This window comes from Aythya fuligula, chromosome 9, assembly GCF_009819795.1.
Source record: "Aythya fuligula isolate bAytFul2 chromosome 9, bAytFul2.pri, whole genome shotgun sequence".
NCBI classification, from domain to species: Eukaryota; Metazoa; Chordata; class Aves; order Anseriformes; family Anatidae; genus Aythya; species Aythya fuligula.
Genome location: NC_045567.1, coordinates 9,338,634 through 9,358,022, shown reverse-complemented (window position 1 = coordinate 9,358,022; position 19,389 = coordinate 9,338,634). Strand labels below are relative to the sequence as shown.

The 19,389-nt window shown below is 42.1% G+C and overlaps 1 protein-coding gene across 1 annotated transcript in view; it reads left to right on the top strand.

Annotated features, from left to right (window-relative positions):
- Nucleotides 1-19,389, top strand: part of MYO7B (myosin VIIB) — a 44,452-nt gene that overhangs the window by 15,065 nt on the left and 9,998 nt on the right. The window contains exons 17-38 of the mRNA XM_032193591.1: nt 333-431; nt 975-1,069; nt 2,647-2,731; nt 3,753-3,873; nt 4,105-4,148; nt 4,710-4,934; nt 5,694-5,903; nt 6,754-6,918; nt 7,197-7,277; nt 7,827-7,954; nt 9,443-9,569; nt 10,772-10,891; nt 11,733-11,906; nt 12,774-13,001; nt 13,427-13,594; nt 14,155-14,272; nt 14,361-14,487; nt 15,234-15,403; nt 16,005-16,186; nt 17,043-17,170; nt 17,701-17,858; nt 18,322-18,475. Of these exons, the coding sequence (XP_032049482.1) occupies nt 333-431; nt 975-1,069; nt 2,647-2,731; nt 3,753-3,873; nt 4,105-4,148; nt 4,710-4,934; nt 5,694-5,903; nt 6,754-6,918; nt 7,197-7,277; nt 7,827-7,954; nt 9,443-9,569; nt 10,772-10,891; nt 11,733-11,906; nt 12,774-13,001; nt 13,427-13,594; nt 14,155-14,272; nt 14,361-14,487; nt 15,234-15,403; nt 16,005-16,186; nt 17,043-17,170; nt 17,701-17,858; nt 18,322-18,475 (3,107 nt within the window). The remainder of the gene's footprint in view (nt 1-332; nt 432-974; nt 1,070-2,646; nt 2,732-3,752; nt 3,874-4,104; nt 4,149-4,709; nt 4,935-5,693; nt 5,904-6,753; nt 6,919-7,196; nt 7,278-7,826; nt 7,955-9,442; nt 9,570-10,771; nt 10,892-11,732; nt 11,907-12,773; nt 13,002-13,426; nt 13,595-14,154; nt 14,273-14,360; nt 14,488-15,233; nt 15,404-16,004; nt 16,187-17,042; nt 17,171-17,700; nt 17,859-18,321; nt 18,476-19,389) is intronic.

Here is a 19,389-nt window from a genome sequence, read left to right as displayed (position 1 = left end):
ACTCCTGGAGTTGCTCCACATAGACATCCCAGGCACAGTGGCATATCTACTGCCCTCAGATATTTCATTTTCTGTAATCACACACTTCTGAGGTCACTGACATGCTTCCAGGCAATTTAACTCTGGAACGCTTCACCAAACACTAATGTTCCTCTGTTTCTTGACCATTTGAGCCAAACCACTTTCATTCATTATGCTGTCAGGCCAGAGGTCTGTCAGACCTCCTCTATTTGTATTCCTTGCCCTACAAAATGCAAGGCAGTAGATCCTTACATAGTACCACTACTGTGTGTCCAACCAAACCCTAATATAATGATGCTTTTGCACATCAGCTGAAGAATGATGCTCGACAGTGCTGTATCGGCATCTCTGAAGCAGTGCTGGGCAAGGATGAGAGCTGGCAAGCTGGAGAGACCAAGATTTTCCTTAAAGTAAGTAAAAGGACAGTTTATTACCTCTTCCCCTGAAAAACTGAGCATTTCACAGTTAAGCCTGACTTGTCAATGTAAGAGTGGTGAACCAGAAGGACAGGGTTCTCCTATAAACTCTCTCTTGAATCTGAGACCAGATCTGTGTTCCTGAAGACCATGTAATTTGATGGACACAAGCTTAGTGTAAGAGGGGCTGATCCTTTTCCTGTGCTCCAGTGGTGCAGCTGAAACAGCACAGAGCAATGTATTGTACTGCTCAAGCCTGGAGCACAATGGATACCAACACACTGTCCCAGGGGAAGTCCTTGCCCTATGCAAGGTAAAAGCAGTCTTTTCCTAGACAGACTCTTCTGTGCTTGTTTATTGCTATAGCTAGACATGGTGTGGCCAGATAGTGACAACTCTTCCTACTGCAGTTCCACAAACACATTTTAATCCCAGTTTGCACTATGTCATGCTGATTCTGTGTCTTTTTCAGACCATGTGTCCAGTTTTCAGAAGTTGCGTCTATTCAGCTGGCATATCAATGTTTTCTTTTAACAGGATCACCATGACACAGTATTGGAGTTGCAACGACAACAAATACTCACAGATAAGGTTCTTCTTATCCAGAAGGTGATGAGAGGATTCAAGGACAGGTCAGTGATCTCACAAAATGGGATTTGCTTTGGTTTCTAGTGAGGTTTTAATATCCTAAGTGAAGCATTCCTGAGTATTAAATGTATCAATTCATACCTTCTGCTACCTCTCAATTCAATGCTCATCATGTAACAGTGCATCTATGCAGACTTTACACAAAGATTTGTTCTATCTGTACTATCAGTTTATTATCATGATGCTTTTCAAAATGCAGGACTGCTGCACATGCAACTTGTATGTAGGGGAAGGACTAGAAGTAGGATTTGCACTTAATCTTTACAGCAAATAGCAGAGATAGGTATCTGGAAAGCAGGAAGTCTGCATGGAATGTAGGATCTTCTATTTTAGAATGCTTCTTTGATACAAGACATAGGTAGAAAAGAATAGGAAAGATAGAAAACTAACTAGTCCTTCTCCTTGACAAAGATGCACAATTCTAGTTTAGTTTGAAATATCTTCAGAACTAAAATTTAGTCACTGTCAGATAAATTGCCACCCTTGCTAAAATGCTTTACATCATGATTTTTTTTCATTAATTTTGTATTGCCCAACCAGAACCATAATATAAGACTAACTCCTGGTTTGGTTTAGAAAATGTTCCTGACAGTGGTGAAGCAATAACTATAACACAGGACACAAATGCCAATAAAATTCTCCCTTTTTGTCCAACTCTGCCTGTTATCTAAAAGAGTACTGCCCCTCTCTAAAAAACTCACCTGACTTATTTTTAGACTATCAGAGCTATGTGCAAGCTTTGACAACCACTGTGTGACAGCTTTTACCATACAAAGTTCTTGCTCAGATGTGTTCCTAGCCTTGGCAGTTAGGACATTGGGAAGCAAGTGGTCATTAGATGGGAGAGTTATCCCTGCTTTATGTGAAGGCTTTTTCAGCTCTTACAGAACTCTCCTACTACAGCAATGAATTTGGTCTGCAGTTGCTATGAATATTTTTGCAGCATTAAAGGGCAAAGCCAGCTCAGACATAAAAAGGTGGATTAGTAATACTTTTGTCTCATGCTTTCTACTAGCAAATGGGTAGCAAACCAAATATGAAAGCTCTCACTCTGAGAGCTCAACTGATTGCTTCATGGTGCTGCTTCACTAGCAGGATGAGCTGAGCCTGGGTGAAACTGGCCAAGGCCCCTGTCCTGAAAAGGTCAGGCAAAACAGCCTCTTCTGGCATTTGCATCAGCATGGAGAAGGTGTAAGCAGAGAAAATGCTTTGAGAAAGGATAATTTTGATGCACATGGTACAAAAGTTTCTGACCAGACTAACCTTTGTGCTGCAACATAATACTTTTATCGGGCTACTTGGAAGCAAGAAGAACAGCCCTTGCTGTGCTTCAAGCTTGCTCTAGCAAGCTACTAGTATCTGAGCTAATAAGTTTAACAACAGTTTTCCTGACATTAGCATTCTTAGATAGCAGTCAAGCCTGAGATCAGAGTCTAGAAATCCCATAAATATTAAAAAGCAAATAAACAAAAAAAAAAATACCACCCTTATTCTTTATTCTTATCATATGAAGCAGCAGAAATAACGTACTGCTTGTCACCTCACCTGTCTGTTTGCTTAGGAAGCAGTTTCTGAAACAGAGGAAGTCTGCTGTAGCCATTCAGGCAGCCTGGCGAGGCTACTGCTGCCGGAAGAATTTCAGAATGGTAAGAGTGTATATATAAGTGTGTGTGTGTATTTATACACTGTGCTTTGTAAGATTGAGTGAAGTGATTGAATGAAGATATTCACAAATGAAAAGGGAAGAGGCAGAATGTCAGGATATAAAGAAGGGACTTACCGGGTCCACAGAGGACTCTGGGGCATCTCAGGGCTTGCTGAACTTGTGACATTTCTGCTTTCCGGTGAAACAGTAACACAACTAACCTCTGGCAGGCCTGGCTGCGGCAAGCTGGCACCCAAGTGCTCCAACACTTCTAGTCAGGAGTCCAGGGCTAGCATTTGTGCATCACTACCAAGCTGTGAGCAAAGGATCTTCCACAACTGTTACAGGAAAACTGGGAATCTGTAATAGAAAAAAAAAATCATTGTATCAATCTCTAAAAATTAATAAGCTGAACTTCTACAAATGGTGGCTTTTGTGGTTAAGGAAAGCTACACCGTATTGGAGGTGCCCACATATTGTGTATTTGTATGGGAGAGATTGCTATTACTATGTAAGAGAACATCCCATTTGTGAGGAGTGAGAGGAGAAACTGCCAATTTCAGTGAGAAACATTTTCTATTCTGCATCAAAGTAACACAATTCCTATCTGAAGAGCCAGGGTGCTGTCCCGCACTTGGCCCTGTCCTTTTCTGCTGCTTCTCTCAGTATTAAGGTACCTATCTCTCCCAAGTCCGTGCTGCCTTTTTTTTCTTTTTTTTTCCCCAATATATTTAGTTTCATTTCTACTCTCTTCTTTCCCTTGTCAAAATCTCAGGCTGACACTGCCTGAAGCCACTCCATAGAAAAGCTCCTCAAAAGAACTCTATCTCATCTAGTTTCAAAAGCGTATAACTGGAAGAAGAAATTAAAGCATTCTTTTATAGATGGCAGTAACCCATGAATCCCTTCCAGTGGCTTTATCCAATTACTGAATTTTGTTATCTTCTATTCATCCCAACTTAACCCCAGTCTCACTTGCTTTGAACACCAATCACTTTTTTTTTCTTCCCCACCTCCTACAGATTATGCTGGGTTTTGGGCGCCTGCAGGCCCTCTACCGGAGCCGTCAGCTTGCCAAACAGTATGAAACAACCCGGGCTCATGTCATCAAGTTTCAAGCTGCATGCCGTGGTTATCTAACACGTCAAAAAATAGTAAAGTGGAAGAAAGCGGTATGTCTTATACAGGCACAATGCAAGGGGCCTGTTTGCTTGCCAAACTTTGCAAAGGATGAAGAGGGAGGTATGCGTATCTGTCCAGATACCTCATGAATATCATGTTGTTTCTATGAGGTTCTGAGAGTCAATGACCAGCAAGCGTTGCCATTGGATAGCACTGAATATGGATATTAATTTTGGAATATTTTATTTTGAGGTATAAAAAACAGAGTTTTAAAAGAAGCTACCAGGTTTGAAGAGGTAGGCATGTCAACTAAGGAACACTGAACGCTACGTAGTTTGTCTGACAAGATGGCTTGCCCAGTTTACATGTGGACTTGCTCAAAGACCTGAATACTGCTATATTTTAGAGAATAGTAAGACGCAGACAGAGTTGTAAACTTACTTGTAAGGATGATTTAGAAATGGGACAAGGTAAACACATGCACATTTCTGTTTGCAATATGACCTGGCACTTTAGCCAAGCATGCACAATGCTATTACAGCCTCCTGACACAAAACATTTTAAAATTTTAAATAACGTGTATTATTTTTCTACTATTAGGAATACTTTGTTTTTCCTAAAGTGATTTATTTTTTCTTTTAGTGATACAGTTCTTCAAAATTGTGCGTTATTACTAATAGACCAGCAGTCTATTGGGATAGCTGTAAGAGCAAAGCCCTGTTGATGAGATATGTCTTTGTGACTACTTAGCACAAGCAACATTTGCCCTCACATTCCAGCATTGCACTAGCAGAGCTGGACCTCACTGTCATAGCACCTTTGTAATTGCCTTTCATCCTTGCACCCATTCTTTCTAGCAGAATGATGTTCCAGTTATACTTAACCAAATTCTATGTTTAAAGGAACACCTGTCTACTCTGGAAATAAACGACGAAGAAGAAAGACAAAGGAGGACAGATGTCTTTGCCAGCAGACCAGCAAATGATGAGGTTATCAGTGACCAAGAGATGGTTGACAAAATTTTTGGGTTTTTACCTTCTATGATCGGAGGCCAAGAAGGACAGGCTCCCCTGGGCTTTGAGGTATGGAGCTGCAGAGTGGTAATGGGTCATGTTCATTCCCTGTGTAAATCCATCAGCTTTCTTGGAATTTCATCAGTGGTCAATTCTGTTTAATGGACTTCTGTACAGTGGAAGATACACCCAAATTAGTCATCCAGACAGGAACTGCTTTCAGAGATCAGCTCCCAAAAGTTTTTGATCATGTGCAGTTTAAGAACTGTGCGTCTTCAAAAGCCACTTCATATTTGTTTCTTTCCTCCAACAGCCCCCCACCAAATAGAGCCATTCTCTCCATTTTGGCACTGACCATATGTTCTGCTGCCATTGCTCTTAGTGATTTTCCAGCTGACACAAGCTGGAAGTTTATGACCTAAATTACCCCATTTTCTGAAAAGCAAAATTTGAGATATACTAGTCCTGACAACAGTGGAGGATAGAATGGGGTAGGGAGAGCAGAATAGTCTGGATTAGCGCAGGATATGAGTAATAGAAGAGTATCTGCATTTTCCAACCAGCAATGTTCTCGGCCAGCTGAAGACCAGGGCAGGAAGGCCATATACAATAGATGCATCTCAGAACAAGCCCCGAGTCCCAGCAGTCTATTGGTATCAGCTGAAAATGGCTTTGGGTTTAACTGGAAAGCCACATTCTGGAAGACCTATGGCTAAGCAGAAAAAGAAAGAGAAGAAAGAAAAGGGAAATAAAATAAATAAATAACATAAAATAAGAATATCAGGTTAGAGGGAAGGAAAATACACTTCTTCCTCATGTTCTGCACAGGACTTGGAAACAAAGCCCCATAAGCTGGAAGAGGTGGACCTGGACACAATTCCCATGAGTGTGGAGCTAGAAGAGGAAACAGATGGCTTGGAGGAGTACACCTTCCCCAAATTTGCCGCTACTTATTTTCAGGGGTCATCTACACATACACACATCCGGAGACCACTGCGACACCCGCTACTTTACCATGATGATAAAGACAACGTCCTGGTATCATGTTCCTGCGTGTCGGTGAACCTGTTCCCCCTGCCTCAGGCACAGCCCTAGGAACCAGAGTCTTTAGAGTCAAGCAAATACCCCTAAGCACTTGTATGAAAATAGTAGTTTCCATCAGCATTTTGTGGTGCTTTGCAGGCAGGCATTTCACACGGATACCTCCCCAGCACAAGGCATCTGTTCACCTTTAGTTTGCCAGCAGAGAGAACACCAAGGCTTATTTTGACTTCTCCAGATACCCACTGGGGGTAAAAGTGGACTGGAGAGAGGAAAGCATCAGGGCTCACCCACCTCTTGCTAGGGTTGCTGGTCTGTGACAGAAGCGGACAGGAGGCCTGTGCACCAGATTTTCCTGTTGAACCATAGGGTGGTGGAGGAGGGGAGTTTTTCTTGATGCTAAGCAGCTTTGTAGAATGGAGGATCCTGTGCTGCAAAAACTTTGCTATTATTTGGCTTCCTAGTTCTGGGTGTCAGGCTTCTAGAAGAGCTCACTGCATTGCTGTCTATCCAGGTGGGTAAATGCAGAGTGCAGTGACAGTTTCTCTGTTCCACTCTGGCTGCAGTGCACATGCAAAGTGCCAGTAACGGGAATGGTGAGGGTTCAGCAACCACAGAGCAAATCTAATAATCCCACTAGAACTGCACCCACTTCCTGAGAGTGTCATGAATGTTGCTCACATGTGGTATGACACGAAAGTAAACTTTATGTGTAAATAGTGGGAGAGACGGGATTTTAACAGCTTGTCTGAGTAAAAGAAGAAAGTGGTCTAATCTAAAGAGGAAGAAATGGCATGAAGCCTTTAATTCTCTTGACAGTGTCTGACTCTGCTTCCTGTCACTGCAGGCTTCTCTAGTTGTTTGGGTAATTATCCTGAGATTCATGGGGGACCTGCCAGAGCCAGCAATGTTTGCCAGGAACGTCACCAAGAACAGTTCCGTGATGACACAGATATATGACACACTTGGCAGGAAAAACCAGGTCCAGTTCAAGAGCGACAGCCCAGGCATGGTAAGATGAGCTATGAGGCTATGTTTGTATTTTCATATGCTTTCCTTGGTTGCTCTGATGTTCTACCAAGACTGAGAAAATCAAACAAACCTTTGCATGCTACAGGTCTTGAAATACCAGAAGTGCAAAAGGGCCCCTGTCAGTCCTAGGACACAGCAGCTCCTTCCGGCAAGAGAGGACAAAACAGAAACATCTCTATTTGATCATCTTTCCTTTCCTAATGAATAGTTCTTGCTGTGCATTAAAGTAATTTCCTATAACGGTACTGTGTGTTGTAGAGAGAAAGCAGAAAGGATAACAAGATTTCCAAGGGTATCTCCTCCCTGAAGCTGAAACGGTCCTCCAAGTTGACAGGGAAGGTAAGAGCTGGAAATAAATGGCTTCCCCTAAGTCTCTTTGTCTGGACCCCTGTCTGACAAATGTGTGACAGCAGTGTCCTGGCTGGGAACTCATTCCCTTGCCAAGCAAGGTCAGCTGTGTTTATGGGATACCTGGTGCATTATTATCCTTCTTTTGAAATTATCCCCATGTACACTAATATCACTCATTATCTGGCAGATTCCCTTCATCCCTTCCTGCTGGAGAGTGACTCCTGAACACAGTGAACAATTTATTGTTGGGAACTGTTGCTATTACAGAACAGTTTGCCTAAAGTCCTGTGCGGAACCATGTGCTTAGGGCTGTACAAGACAGTACAATAACATTTACCTAGCCAGTAATAATAGCACTGTAATACTGCATTTTATGACTTAGTTTGTGAGGAGGGGGGAAATATGATCTGGTCCTAACCACTTTTGCACTGAGTAGGAAAAGATTTAGCCAGAAAGACTGAGAAGGAATGTCTCTCATTTCTGGGAGAGTTGCCTGGTAAGAAGGAGCACTCAGGAGTTCTGGTTGGCTTCTTTCAGGTGACAGACCAGCTGAGAAGTGGAGAAGAGGGTTTCCAGGAGGACACCTCGATCTCTGAAAGACCTATGTCTAACTTAGAAAAAGTGCACTTCATCATTGGCAATGCAATTCTGCGCCCTGCCATCAGGTAGGAAACTTGCACCTCTCCTTTCTAGGATCAGGGACCCATTACATCATGGAAATCCCCTTTCCTAAATCCTTGAGACATTTTCCTTATGTTGGAAATGTCCCACTTTCATCTCTGGGGGTTCATGACTGAAAGTCCAAGCTAGACACATACAACTGAGACTCCAGGCCAAGCACCTCTTCAGCAGATGGTTCACCTTTCTCACAGTTTAGGTCAGCTGCCTCCACGTGTGGCTTTCTGAATCTCTCTTGGGTATGTAATGGAGCAGAGCTCAGTGCTGTAACCCAATAATACATGCATGCTCTCGTATGAGAAAAAAGAAAACCTAAGAGAGAGTAAGAAATATGGGGTTTATGAACACTAGGTGTAAGACATGCTCATAACCTCAGTTTCTCAATGGCCTGTTTCTGGGCCTCTAGCAATGTACTCAAATCAAAGACTGGCTGGTTTCCTGAGCAACTCAGACACTAAACAGGGAGTTCTGCTCACAAGCAACATGAGGCTGGGTATTAGCCTAAGCATGGTGTGAGGATGAGACAGTCTGGTTGTTTCTGTCTGAACCTTGTGAATTTTCTCTTCCATTTTAGCCTGTTTTAGCTTATGCAACACATTTCTGTTACAATATGCCTAGGCAGAGGCCCTGCCTTGGCCTCAGCCATAGGTTGCATTCCTCTCTACCTCAGTGTTTTGTTTCCATCAAAATGCTCCCAGAAGCAGATCCTCATCTAGCAAAAATTGCCTTCAATCAATGTATCATAACGGCCACAGGCTATCTGCTCCCTCAGTCTGCTTTTCATCATATGTGCTACCTGTGAGCAAAAACTTCATCCGCCTTGCATTTTCCCACATCAAACTCATCAAATGTGTGTTCCAAGAGAAAACTTAAAATGAGTTTTGTTTGTATGCAGCTTTTTGCATGTTTCCCATACAACCTTGCTTCAGGCAACTTGCATTTTCAGAAGCTTACTCTGAAGCACCCTTTTCTCTGTTAACTGTCTGAGGCCTCACACCATTTGCTCCAAGTTTTCTAAAAATGTAAAATTAAGAAGGATATTCCTCCCTCTCCCCCTCTTATTTCAAAATCTACATATGATATGACAAACAAGAGCCATGAGAAAAAAGCCACGTACTGTGGAGAGCTTAGAGCAAGTTTCACACAGAGTAGACAGCAAGGACATTTTGCATCTGGATAAACCAGGAGCTCGTTTTCTTGCACAGCCCCCCAGCTTATCATGGGAGGTATTCCAGCATGGAAACTGCACTTGAGCTGCATGAGTAACAAGGGGTTTCAAAGGACAGTAGGCTTATTTTGAGCCTTTTCTACCAAAGCAACAACACAGTTATTTACTGTCACACACTGCAGGTGGTATCCTAGTTAACATAGTTAAATCTAGCTCAGATCTACTTCATTATGCCAAGCTTGTAATGGAAACGTAGCCAAAGACTGTTAATCATCATTATCTGTTGCTTTCACATGTTTTATTACAGAGATGAGATTTATTGCCAGATTTGCAAACAACTATCTGAAAACAGCAACAAGAACAGCTATGCTCGAGGCTGGATACTTCTGTCACTTTGCCTTGGTTGCTTTCCTCCTTCAGAAACATTTCTGAAGGTACATTGTTCACTTCTCCTATAGCAGCTTAAATGCCTCAGCTGATCTCGTTTCTTTTGTATGGTAGTGTTTTAATACAAATAGTCATGTAAACTGTTTGGCTGCCATAGCAGTTGGCACTGTGATTTTTGCAGAAACAATCTCATCTCATATGCTTACCTCGTAATTTAAAAAAGTTATCACTGTATTCATGTTAAACTATTTTTCTTGACATGCCATACGAGTCAGATACTGTTGTTGATCCAGCCTTCATTTTAGATCTTTAATCTCCAAAGAATCTGGCAGATTTTACCCTCTCCACTCCTGCTTTTCCAGCATTTAAAACCTATCTTCAGTTACGATCCAAGTCGTTAAGTATACTCAGTAGTCCTGTGTAAAATCACCCCCTATATTTTACCAGTTCTTACCCTACATCTCCAAGCCCCATAAAATCCAATAGATTTGGATTTGGGCTCTTTCATCATTTTTAAAAATACATTAATTTCTAAATTTAGATTGATAAATCCACCTCACCACAGAAAAACAAACTGTGGCTTCAACTTGACATCGGCTTTCCTTCTAAGTATTAGAGGCATACAGAATCCATAGATATCCCTGAATCTCCAGCCTTTATTTGATACTCTTGCTCAAATGATTACTCATAAATGCTGCCAAGTGGTCACTATTTACAAAAAACAGACACAAGCCGTAGACCCACGCTTGCAATAAATACAAGTCAAGTATGTAAATACTTGCTTGGTGGTATAAATCCATGCTTATACCACATCATCCAAGGTCACTGAGCCCTACAACTCCAAAAGCTCAGTTCCTCCAATCCTTCTCTTCCATTAATCATGGACTTCAACCATTTATATTACCAGAGAACTAAATAAAACTAAGAGTAACCATAATCAGCAGCCCTAACATGCCATTAGCCCTCTTCATACAGAATGTCACAAGACCTCAGGCTCTTCAGTTGGAAACACTAACCCTTGTCTATAGCATAAGCATAGGAATAAACACTCTCAATTGCCTAGTATTTCTGGTACAGTTAAACATAATCAATAGACGTATACTGACACAAGCCTTTCTTTTCAGTCTAAAAGCTTGCAGAATGCAGGTAGCCTTCATCATTCTAATATATTCTATCAGCTAAAGAGGGTTTCTAGTGTTTTATGGCCATTAGTGTTTTCCTAATTCTTTCTTATGCTCTGTGCATACAGTACCTGCTGAATTTCATCCACAAGGGGCCCTCAGGCTACGCACCATATTGTGCTGAACGTCTGAGACGTACCTATGTCAATGGAGCAAGGACTGAACCTCCAAGCTGGCTGGAACTTCAGGTAGCATCTCTTTTTGCTTAGTTATATTGAACTGTGTCATTTTATGCTGGACTGCGTTTACTAATCTGTGCAAACAGATCTTCCTAAGTCCAATAGTGGAAATGAATTGTGCAAGGGGTTTGAAGACCAACTGCCTTAGTCTGTGTAGCTTCTTAAGGTTTCTTATGGATTTTCTAGCTGTTCCATTAACCTAAATCCACTGGAGAATGTAAGTTAGAGCTACACCACGTGATTTGCAGCGAGATACCTCCATCCACTCAGGAGCTACAGGCCAGAACCATCTACTGAGGGAAGCTCTACATATTTTTGGAAAGAACTGAGTGGGGCTTGTGCTTTTAAAATGGAGGGCAGAAGTGCATATGATGCTGTTACATTGCCCACCCCCTTCCTTTAAATGTCAGCCTAAAAATTAGAAGTCACATAAGCCGTAAATGAAGATGCCTGTTTAAGTTCTTCCTAAACCTGAGTGACTCCGCTGCCTAACATGCATCTTCCTGGGCAAAATGCTTGCTGCAGGCTATCTGTCCACTGATGCAGATAAGGCTGCACCTAAAAGTCAATGTGCTAAAAAGGACTCAGGAAAAGTCTATCAATCCACGCTGATATGCAATGATCAGCTCCCCTGAGCTGTGAACTTGATTCCAGTGCTGTTCCAGAGAGGTTGTTTATATTTAAAACTCACTATGCATTGAAGAAACTGGGTGGGCTTTCAAGGTTTACTTAGATTGTTGACTAGGGTGTACAGAGTGTGGAGCTCTTAAATCTAAATGCCTTCTTCAGTTTCTATGGAAAAATAAGGTTTGCACATAATTTATTTCTCTCCTTTACATCTGACTTACAGGCAACAAAGCAGAAGAAACCAGTTATGTTTAATGTCACCCTGATGAATGGCCAAAGCATCACTGTCCCTGCAGACTCTGCTTCCATTGCCAAAGAGATCTGTCAGTTCATAGCAGATAAAACCAAACTGAAGGATGTGTTTGGTTTTTCACTCTACATTGCTGTGTTTGATAAGGTAAGGTGTAGAAAACTAGAACTGGAGCTGCCTTCTCTTTTCGTGGAGTTACAGCTGCACGGAATCCCTGTGACTTCTGAAAGTATGTCTGTCCCCATCCTAGTGCTTGAATCAAATCGGTTCTGGACACCAGCTGAATACCAGGGCAGTGCAGCACTATGGTCTCCCCCAGTTCTGGGATCCCACCAACAGCTGGCTGTGCATGCAGCACTGCTGGAATGGGGTCAAACTAGCAGGTCTCACATACTAGGGTGCCCTGTTTAAAGGCCTATTTCCTACCTGCGCTGCTGCACAAAACCTTCTTGTCTTGTGTTACATATGGTGCTGCTGATACAGTCCCTACCACGTGGCGCGTGCATTGAAAGCCACCAGCTTTGCAGCAGGGCTGCTACTGTTAGCTCACATGATGGCATTTTAGCCTCCATTTTGTTTTGGTTTTCCCTCTCTCTCTCTTTTAACATTAATACTGGGTAACAGATATACACAACAGGATGACGCTCAGAGTTAGGTACCAATTGCAAAAAAAAAAAATATTTCAGAGATGGCACGTTTGTTTAGATTACAGAAACACATGCACATTTAAGGGAATATACAAGGGATAAGCAGAAGTACAAGGAGACAAACAGAAGATTGCAAACCTTGCAGAGCTGTCTCATCTCATCTTCTAACTTATATTTTCCAATACCATCCCTGCACTTAAAAATACACACTTGCCAAAGTGTAACTTGCACATCCATCTGCTTACCTTTTCAGAGATTTTCGTCATTTATTTTTTTTCTGTCAGGAGACCAGGGAGGTTTGGGCTTGTTGTCCTTTGTTCAGATGCAAGGCAGATATGCCAGTAAATGCAGTGTCCCTTTCTTCTAGGTCTGGTCACTGGGTGGGGGACGAGATCATGTCCTAGATGCCATCTCTCAATGTGAGCAGCTAGCAAAGGAGAAGGGCACGCATGAACGCAATGCACCTTGGAGGCTTTACTTTAGGAAGGAAATTTTCACCCCCTGGCACAACTCCAAGGAGGATCCCATCAGCACAGATCTCATTTACCATCAAGTCATTCGTGGCATCCGGTTTGGAGAATATCGTTGTGAGAAGGTGGGTCTCCTTGTTCATCCTCCTAAAGAGACAAAACTGAATGAACATTAGAAAGCGAGAGGATGAACGGAGTTTCTAATGGCTGTGAACAACTCTTTCCGTCTAATGGACAATTCTTGTCAAGGTGATTATGCCAGCTGTCACGCTGGCAGCTGTAATAGATTTTTTTTTGTAGCTCAGTTCATGTGGCAACTGGAGGCATGTTCAGAGGAACAATTCGTGTCCCTTTGAAATATCTTTGTTAATAATCTCTTTGATGCTATGATTGTATGATGTTAATCTCTCCTTATGCTGTATGGCTGCCAAGAGTTATCCAGAAAAAGGTGGGGAAAAAAACAGTTCCTAAACTGCCTTCAAGGCTGAACAAAGCTAGCTGGACTTTGTGACATTTTTCTAGGCCTCTTTTAATGAATTAATTGTTTCAGGAGGAAGATTTGGTGGAGATTGGTGCAAAATATTGTTACATCCAGTTTGGAGATTCTATCCACAATGAACTTGTGCAGAAAGTGCTCCATGACTGCATCCCAGTAAAACAGCTGAAGTCCAAGCCCCTGGAAAAGTGGATGAGCCTTATAACCTACGCACACGCTAAGGTAAGAGGTTTGTCTGGCACTTCTGGGTAACTACTCTCAAGCACCAGCTTCTGCATCTTTCATCATTTCTATTCTATTCTATTGAGGGAAGAAGGAAAAACATCTGTCTATCCCAAATAGTTAGGACTGGGAGAGAGGAGAACCTTTCCACTCATTCTTACATATAGGGCTCAACAGGGAGCCAGAACAAAGTACAGTTAAATCTCTTTTTAAGGTTATTTCCCATCTGACATTTGAGTCAGAATGGGCACTGGATGGAGAATAATTTTGGTCTGCAAATAGGTTACCTGAGTAATTTTCATGGCACCCAGAACGTGTTATACTTTTAACCCATCAGTGGGGTTTTGAGGGAAACCTGAAATCCATGTGCCCATGGGCAGTCTTAGCTGCTTGTGGCTTGGTCCCCTGGAGACTGTTCCCTATTTGAATTTCACCAGGTACTCTTGACGTCAATGATAGCAAAGGGCTGCTGGGAACCTGTGGAATGAACTTGCTCTTTATTGTCTGCAGATCATGTAACTCAGAATTTACTGAGAAAAATTTGCCTTTTTCTATTGCAGGCCCCATACACACAGGATCGTCTTTCCCGTCAGACTGTGAAAGAACAGCTTGTAGATTTTGCTCGCTTTCAGTGGCCTTTGCTTTTTTCCAGATTCTTTGAAGTCACTAAGTTTTCAGGTAATGTCTTAAGCCTAGGAGTAGAGGACAAATAAAATCAACAGAGAAGGACTTATATAGCATTGAGTAGTTTTCTCTGCATTTCCAGGTCCCAGCTTGCCCAAGAACCACTTCATACTTGCTGTAAATTGGAAAGGTATCTGCTTCTTGGATGAGTCAGAAAAGCAGATCCTTGATCTGACCTTCCCAGAGATAACTGGCATCCACACCAATCGGTGAGTGCCCCAGAAATACTAGATCTGAAGAAGGCAGCCCTGCCCACATTCAGAAAGGGGTCTCCATGTAGGAGGGAGGTGTACTTTCTCTGCCATCCCCCTAAGTGATTTGATCTGAGCCTGGAATGGTGGTTTAGCCTAAGTCTGGGGAAAAAAAAGGACACGTTCTAGTAGCCTGTAAAGGAAATACTGAAATGGCCAAGTCTTCCTGATCAGTGGAAGGACCCTGCTCAACTGGAAAGATGTAAGGAAGCACAGATGTGTAAGACAAGAATGACCCAAATAGCAGAGTTAAGCCATCAACAGCTGTACATGTGGGGAGTTCCTATAATTCTCAAGTGTGATGGAGCCGAACAGAATAGCTGAGAGAAAAAAGGTGTAATCATTGGCTCACTCAGGGCACACATCCTTGCATCAAATCATTTAGAGCTTAGGGTCTTACATACAAAAAGAATACCTTTGCGAGGATGAAAACATATGTAATTAGTTGCCCAGTTATTCCAAAAGAAAGGTGTTCTGCTATCTAGACTGAAGCATTTTTGTACATAATATGCTGGAATCCAAAGAACCTGAAGCATGTCAGTTCTTCAGACCTACCAAGTCACGAGAAGACAAATTAGGATCTACCAATGCTCACTCTAAGGCAGTTGTCTACTACAAGGAGGTGTAGGTTCCTTGGCTGTGATTGCAGATGGCTCTGTAAGTTTTTCAGACACTCTGGTAACGAACTATTCAATAATACATAGGGCAGTGAAATCATTTGGACAGAGTTGCACTCTCATCACACTTCGTGCCGAGGAGTTTGTTCTGACATCTGTAAACAGCATTGTCATTGCTGAACTGGTGGTCATGTTTCTGGAAGGACTAAAGAAGAGATCACGATTCGCTGTGGCAATGAATGAGAAAAAACCCCAAGGTAAGCTTTAGAACTTTTCAACAGAGCAGGGAAGAAACCTTGAGAGAACCCACAGCACTTCTTTGGAAGAGCTCAGAGAAGTGGGAGAACTTGGGCAAGACTTGTTCTGCTCCAGGATGAACGCACAGTGATCAGCACAGTTATGCCAAGTGTAAGGCAATGTGATTCAAGACCTTCACTTACAGATTAGTCTACTTTCATGTATATTTTGTTTAGATAGGTGGCCAACAACTCAGCCTGCTTATAGTAGGAAGCTGGAGTTGGGTTCCCTGGAAATACTTTCCAGAAAACTTTCACAGGTGGTAAACTGGAATTTCTTTCCATGCTCTACTGCCAGCTCTAGACAGAAATTCTGTATCCATTTGATTCAGATGGAGTTCTACTTTTGCCTTCACTGGAACCAAAATCAGTCTGGCAGAGAAAATTTAAGTGATTTCTATGAAGTGTTATTGGACGATTAGCTGTATTTACACAAATCACTTTCTGTTGCTAATTGAATTCAGACCTTCAAAATACAATTCCCTTGTCTTTCATGTTGAAATGCCTTTACATTTCTTGGACTGTCAAGCCTGAACAGTACTCCCTTATTCTGTTTTTTCAGAAGATCCTGCCATCCTGTCCTTCAAGAAGGGAGACTTGCTAATCTTGACCGAGGATAAAAGACGAGATGCAAGCTCTGGTTGGATTTATGCCCAGAATGAAAGGACAGGCAAAACAGGGAATGTATTTTTGGAAGAGATCTACATTGTTCCTTCTCTCACAAAACCCTCTAGTCAAGTGCTGGTAAGAAAGCTGTACAGTCTTTCAAGAGACTGGAAGATAAGTGTTAAATAGGATTAAATTTATAAATGGAAATTAATCATTCCTCTGAATTCAGACAAGTTCTGTATCTTCCAGTGAAACAAAGCATTTTATTCTGTCATCTCTGAAAACAAAACTAAACCTAGCCCAAACTCTAAGGAGAAGACTGCATTTACATAAAAGCAATGACCTTCAAAATAATAGTCCATTCACTATTAGAGGGTTCAGTACATGGAACTTGTAGCAATTAATAGGTGTGCAGTTGAATTTTCTTGCAGAAAAGCTTTTCTGCAAAGTATAGCAGGGTGCTTTAAAAGAACATGATCTCCCAGGGATTCAACACAAGGTTTCCCATTGATCACTGTTTGTTAACAATTTTTTCTTCAGTTTTGGAGACTCAGCATATTGGCTACTGTGCTAACAAGTTATAAACTGAAGAAGTGGGCAAAAAGCCCCACACCAATGTTAAGTAGGTGCAATTTTAATATGCATTATGCTCTCGATAATTCTTCACATTATGATGGTTACTTTTGCTGGGACTCTGGAAGTCACTTCGCTGAGTCTCCTCCTCCCAAGTCTTTCCTGAGCCTCTGTAGATCACACACAGAATCACAGAATGGCCGAGGCTGGAAGGGACCTCTGAAGATCATCTAGTCCAACCCCCATTTTATCAAATGTTCTTGAAATACAATCAAACAACCTGCTGAGGAGACAGAAGATCGCCTGCAGCATACAGTACCCGAGCTTAGTATATACCATCTGCACATATATGCTGAGTAACACTTGACAAGCTGTGCAGAGACCTGTCCATGTGACATCTGTACATGTGTCCTTTCAGAGTCTGCTGATGATGTCTCCAGACCAGAGAAGGACAGCTTCACAGAACTCCTACACAGATGAGCCTGATGAAGAGGATCTCAAAGTGAAGCCTTACACCCTGGAGGAATTCTCCTATGAACACTTCAGGTGAAGCTCCCTGTGCAGTGTAGGCCCTAGGAAAGTTCTAGGCTTAAGGATCACTGAAGAACAACTAGGATGTAATCAGTTCCTGACTGGGTTTCTTCTCTTTGTTCCCTGTAATGAAGTGTAACTTAGGACATGCAGAGATTCAGTCATACGGCCTACTTCTATCTTTGTCTGCAGAAATACAAAGGGACAGGTAGAAGAATCCCAGCTGGAACTTTTTATTTTCTTTCCAGCAGGCCCTGTGCTTACTTCTCATCCATTCTTCAGCACATACTAGCTAGAACTTACCATTTACACAACATCTGAGGGAGAAAAACTAGACTTCTAAAAAACTTCTTTTTGCACCTTCCTTTCTGGATCTTAAAGAAGCTACATTTTCCTGCTTTTTGCTGACCTGCATAATCAAAGCAAATATGAAATCACTGTCTTGGGAAAGAATATGCATAGAGATCTCTCTTTTTGATCATCATCTATGTTCATAGCAATACTGATCCAGTAATTTTGTTTTGCCTGCACTTGTCTTCATTCAGGACTCCTGAGAAGGAATCCATTAGCAAAGCTGTTCTCCATAAATCTCGTGGACGCAATCAGCTGTGGGCACATTCTAAAGAGCCCTTAAAGCAGCCCTTGCTGAAGAAAGCATGCACAGACCCTGATCTTCGGGACCTGGCTTGTCAGGCCTTCATTGATATCCTTTCACTTTTCTTTTTGGGATCCAAGAACTCTTGGTGGGAAGAAGAGCTGCTTCCACTAAACTCACCTCCACTGAGATAATACCACATCCACATTACCTGTGGTTCACTTACGTTAATCAGAGGAGGGATGGTGTGTTTGAATTAAGTCAGTTCTACATGACTTAACATTTTTCCCTTGTCTACAGAGTTCCTATTCCTCCCAATACTCCGCAACTGGTGACAACCTACTTAACTGAGAACGGGGCTATAGGGGTGAGTGGGATTTACTACATACACCCAGAACAAGCAGTAACTGCTGCTCAAGGAAAGGGAATGATCACAGAATATATTCCAGACCTTCCTCTCAGTATTTCCCACTCATACCTCAGCATAGTAGCTTAACATGTTAGGATTCAGGTAAGACTTCCCATTTATCTTTCAAAAATGACCTGCTTTTGTCCTTAACAGAGTATTTACCCATCATGAAATTCATGGGGGACTACCCATCAAAACAGGTGCACTCTTCTGTGGAAGTCACTGACCAGATATTCGTGGCAGCTATTCGAGAAGAGATCCTGCGGGATGAAATTTACTGTCAGATCATGAAGCAGCTAACTGAGAACAGAAACAGGTACTCACCAAAGTTCAAACAGCCTGCTTCTATAGGCCCCAGGGTTCTTAAGTGCAGGTGGTGATCAGGAAACTCTGCTACACCTGTGGTAGGGTGGGGACAGACAGAAGGGTGTGCAAATGGGCTGCCACCCTCTGTGGGGCTCACCTTTTCAGAGTACTCAGAACCACTGACTGGCACTGCTAGGCCATGGAGTGGGACCATTATTCATCTCCCTTCGGCTGCTCCCATCAGCATTCATTGTTCATCTCTGTGCACTATGGCCAGAAAGGTGTTACTGAAGCCTTTTTTTGTCCTAATGCAGCCTGTGGAGAAAACATGGTATTGCAGAGGGTTCTTGGATGCTTTCAATGACTGTTCTGCCAGTCCTCCATTTGTTTTAAGCTTCCCAATGACAATATTTCCCTTTTACAAGCATGTAGTTCACACTAAATTTTTTTACCACCAGTGAATCCTTCTGAATAGTTACATTAATTAGCTTACACAACTGGCTTACAGAACACATAGTTACACAAGAGCCCCTACACACAGGTAAGTCTCAGAAACAGGTTTGTGTTTTGCTTCCCAACCTATAAAATACTAATTTGACCTACTTTCAGAGGAGTTGAATTGCAAAAAGAAGCTTAAGATATTAATAAAACAATTATTAACAAAATGGTTTGTCAATTGCTGGCTGCATTGTGACACTGCAAAAGTTAGAGAAGGAGCCTCTATTTGTGTCTTTTTTCTTACTGTACAAATTAGTATAGTGGGACTGTACTCACATTATATATATATTATATAGTGGAACTCTTATCATGAGTGTAACTATTAGATGGTAAATCTCCTTGCATGCAGTAAATCTTACAGGATATTTAATGCACAGTCTGTGACCATGGTGCCAGTGCCATACTCTACCAGTTTAGTCCCGTGGG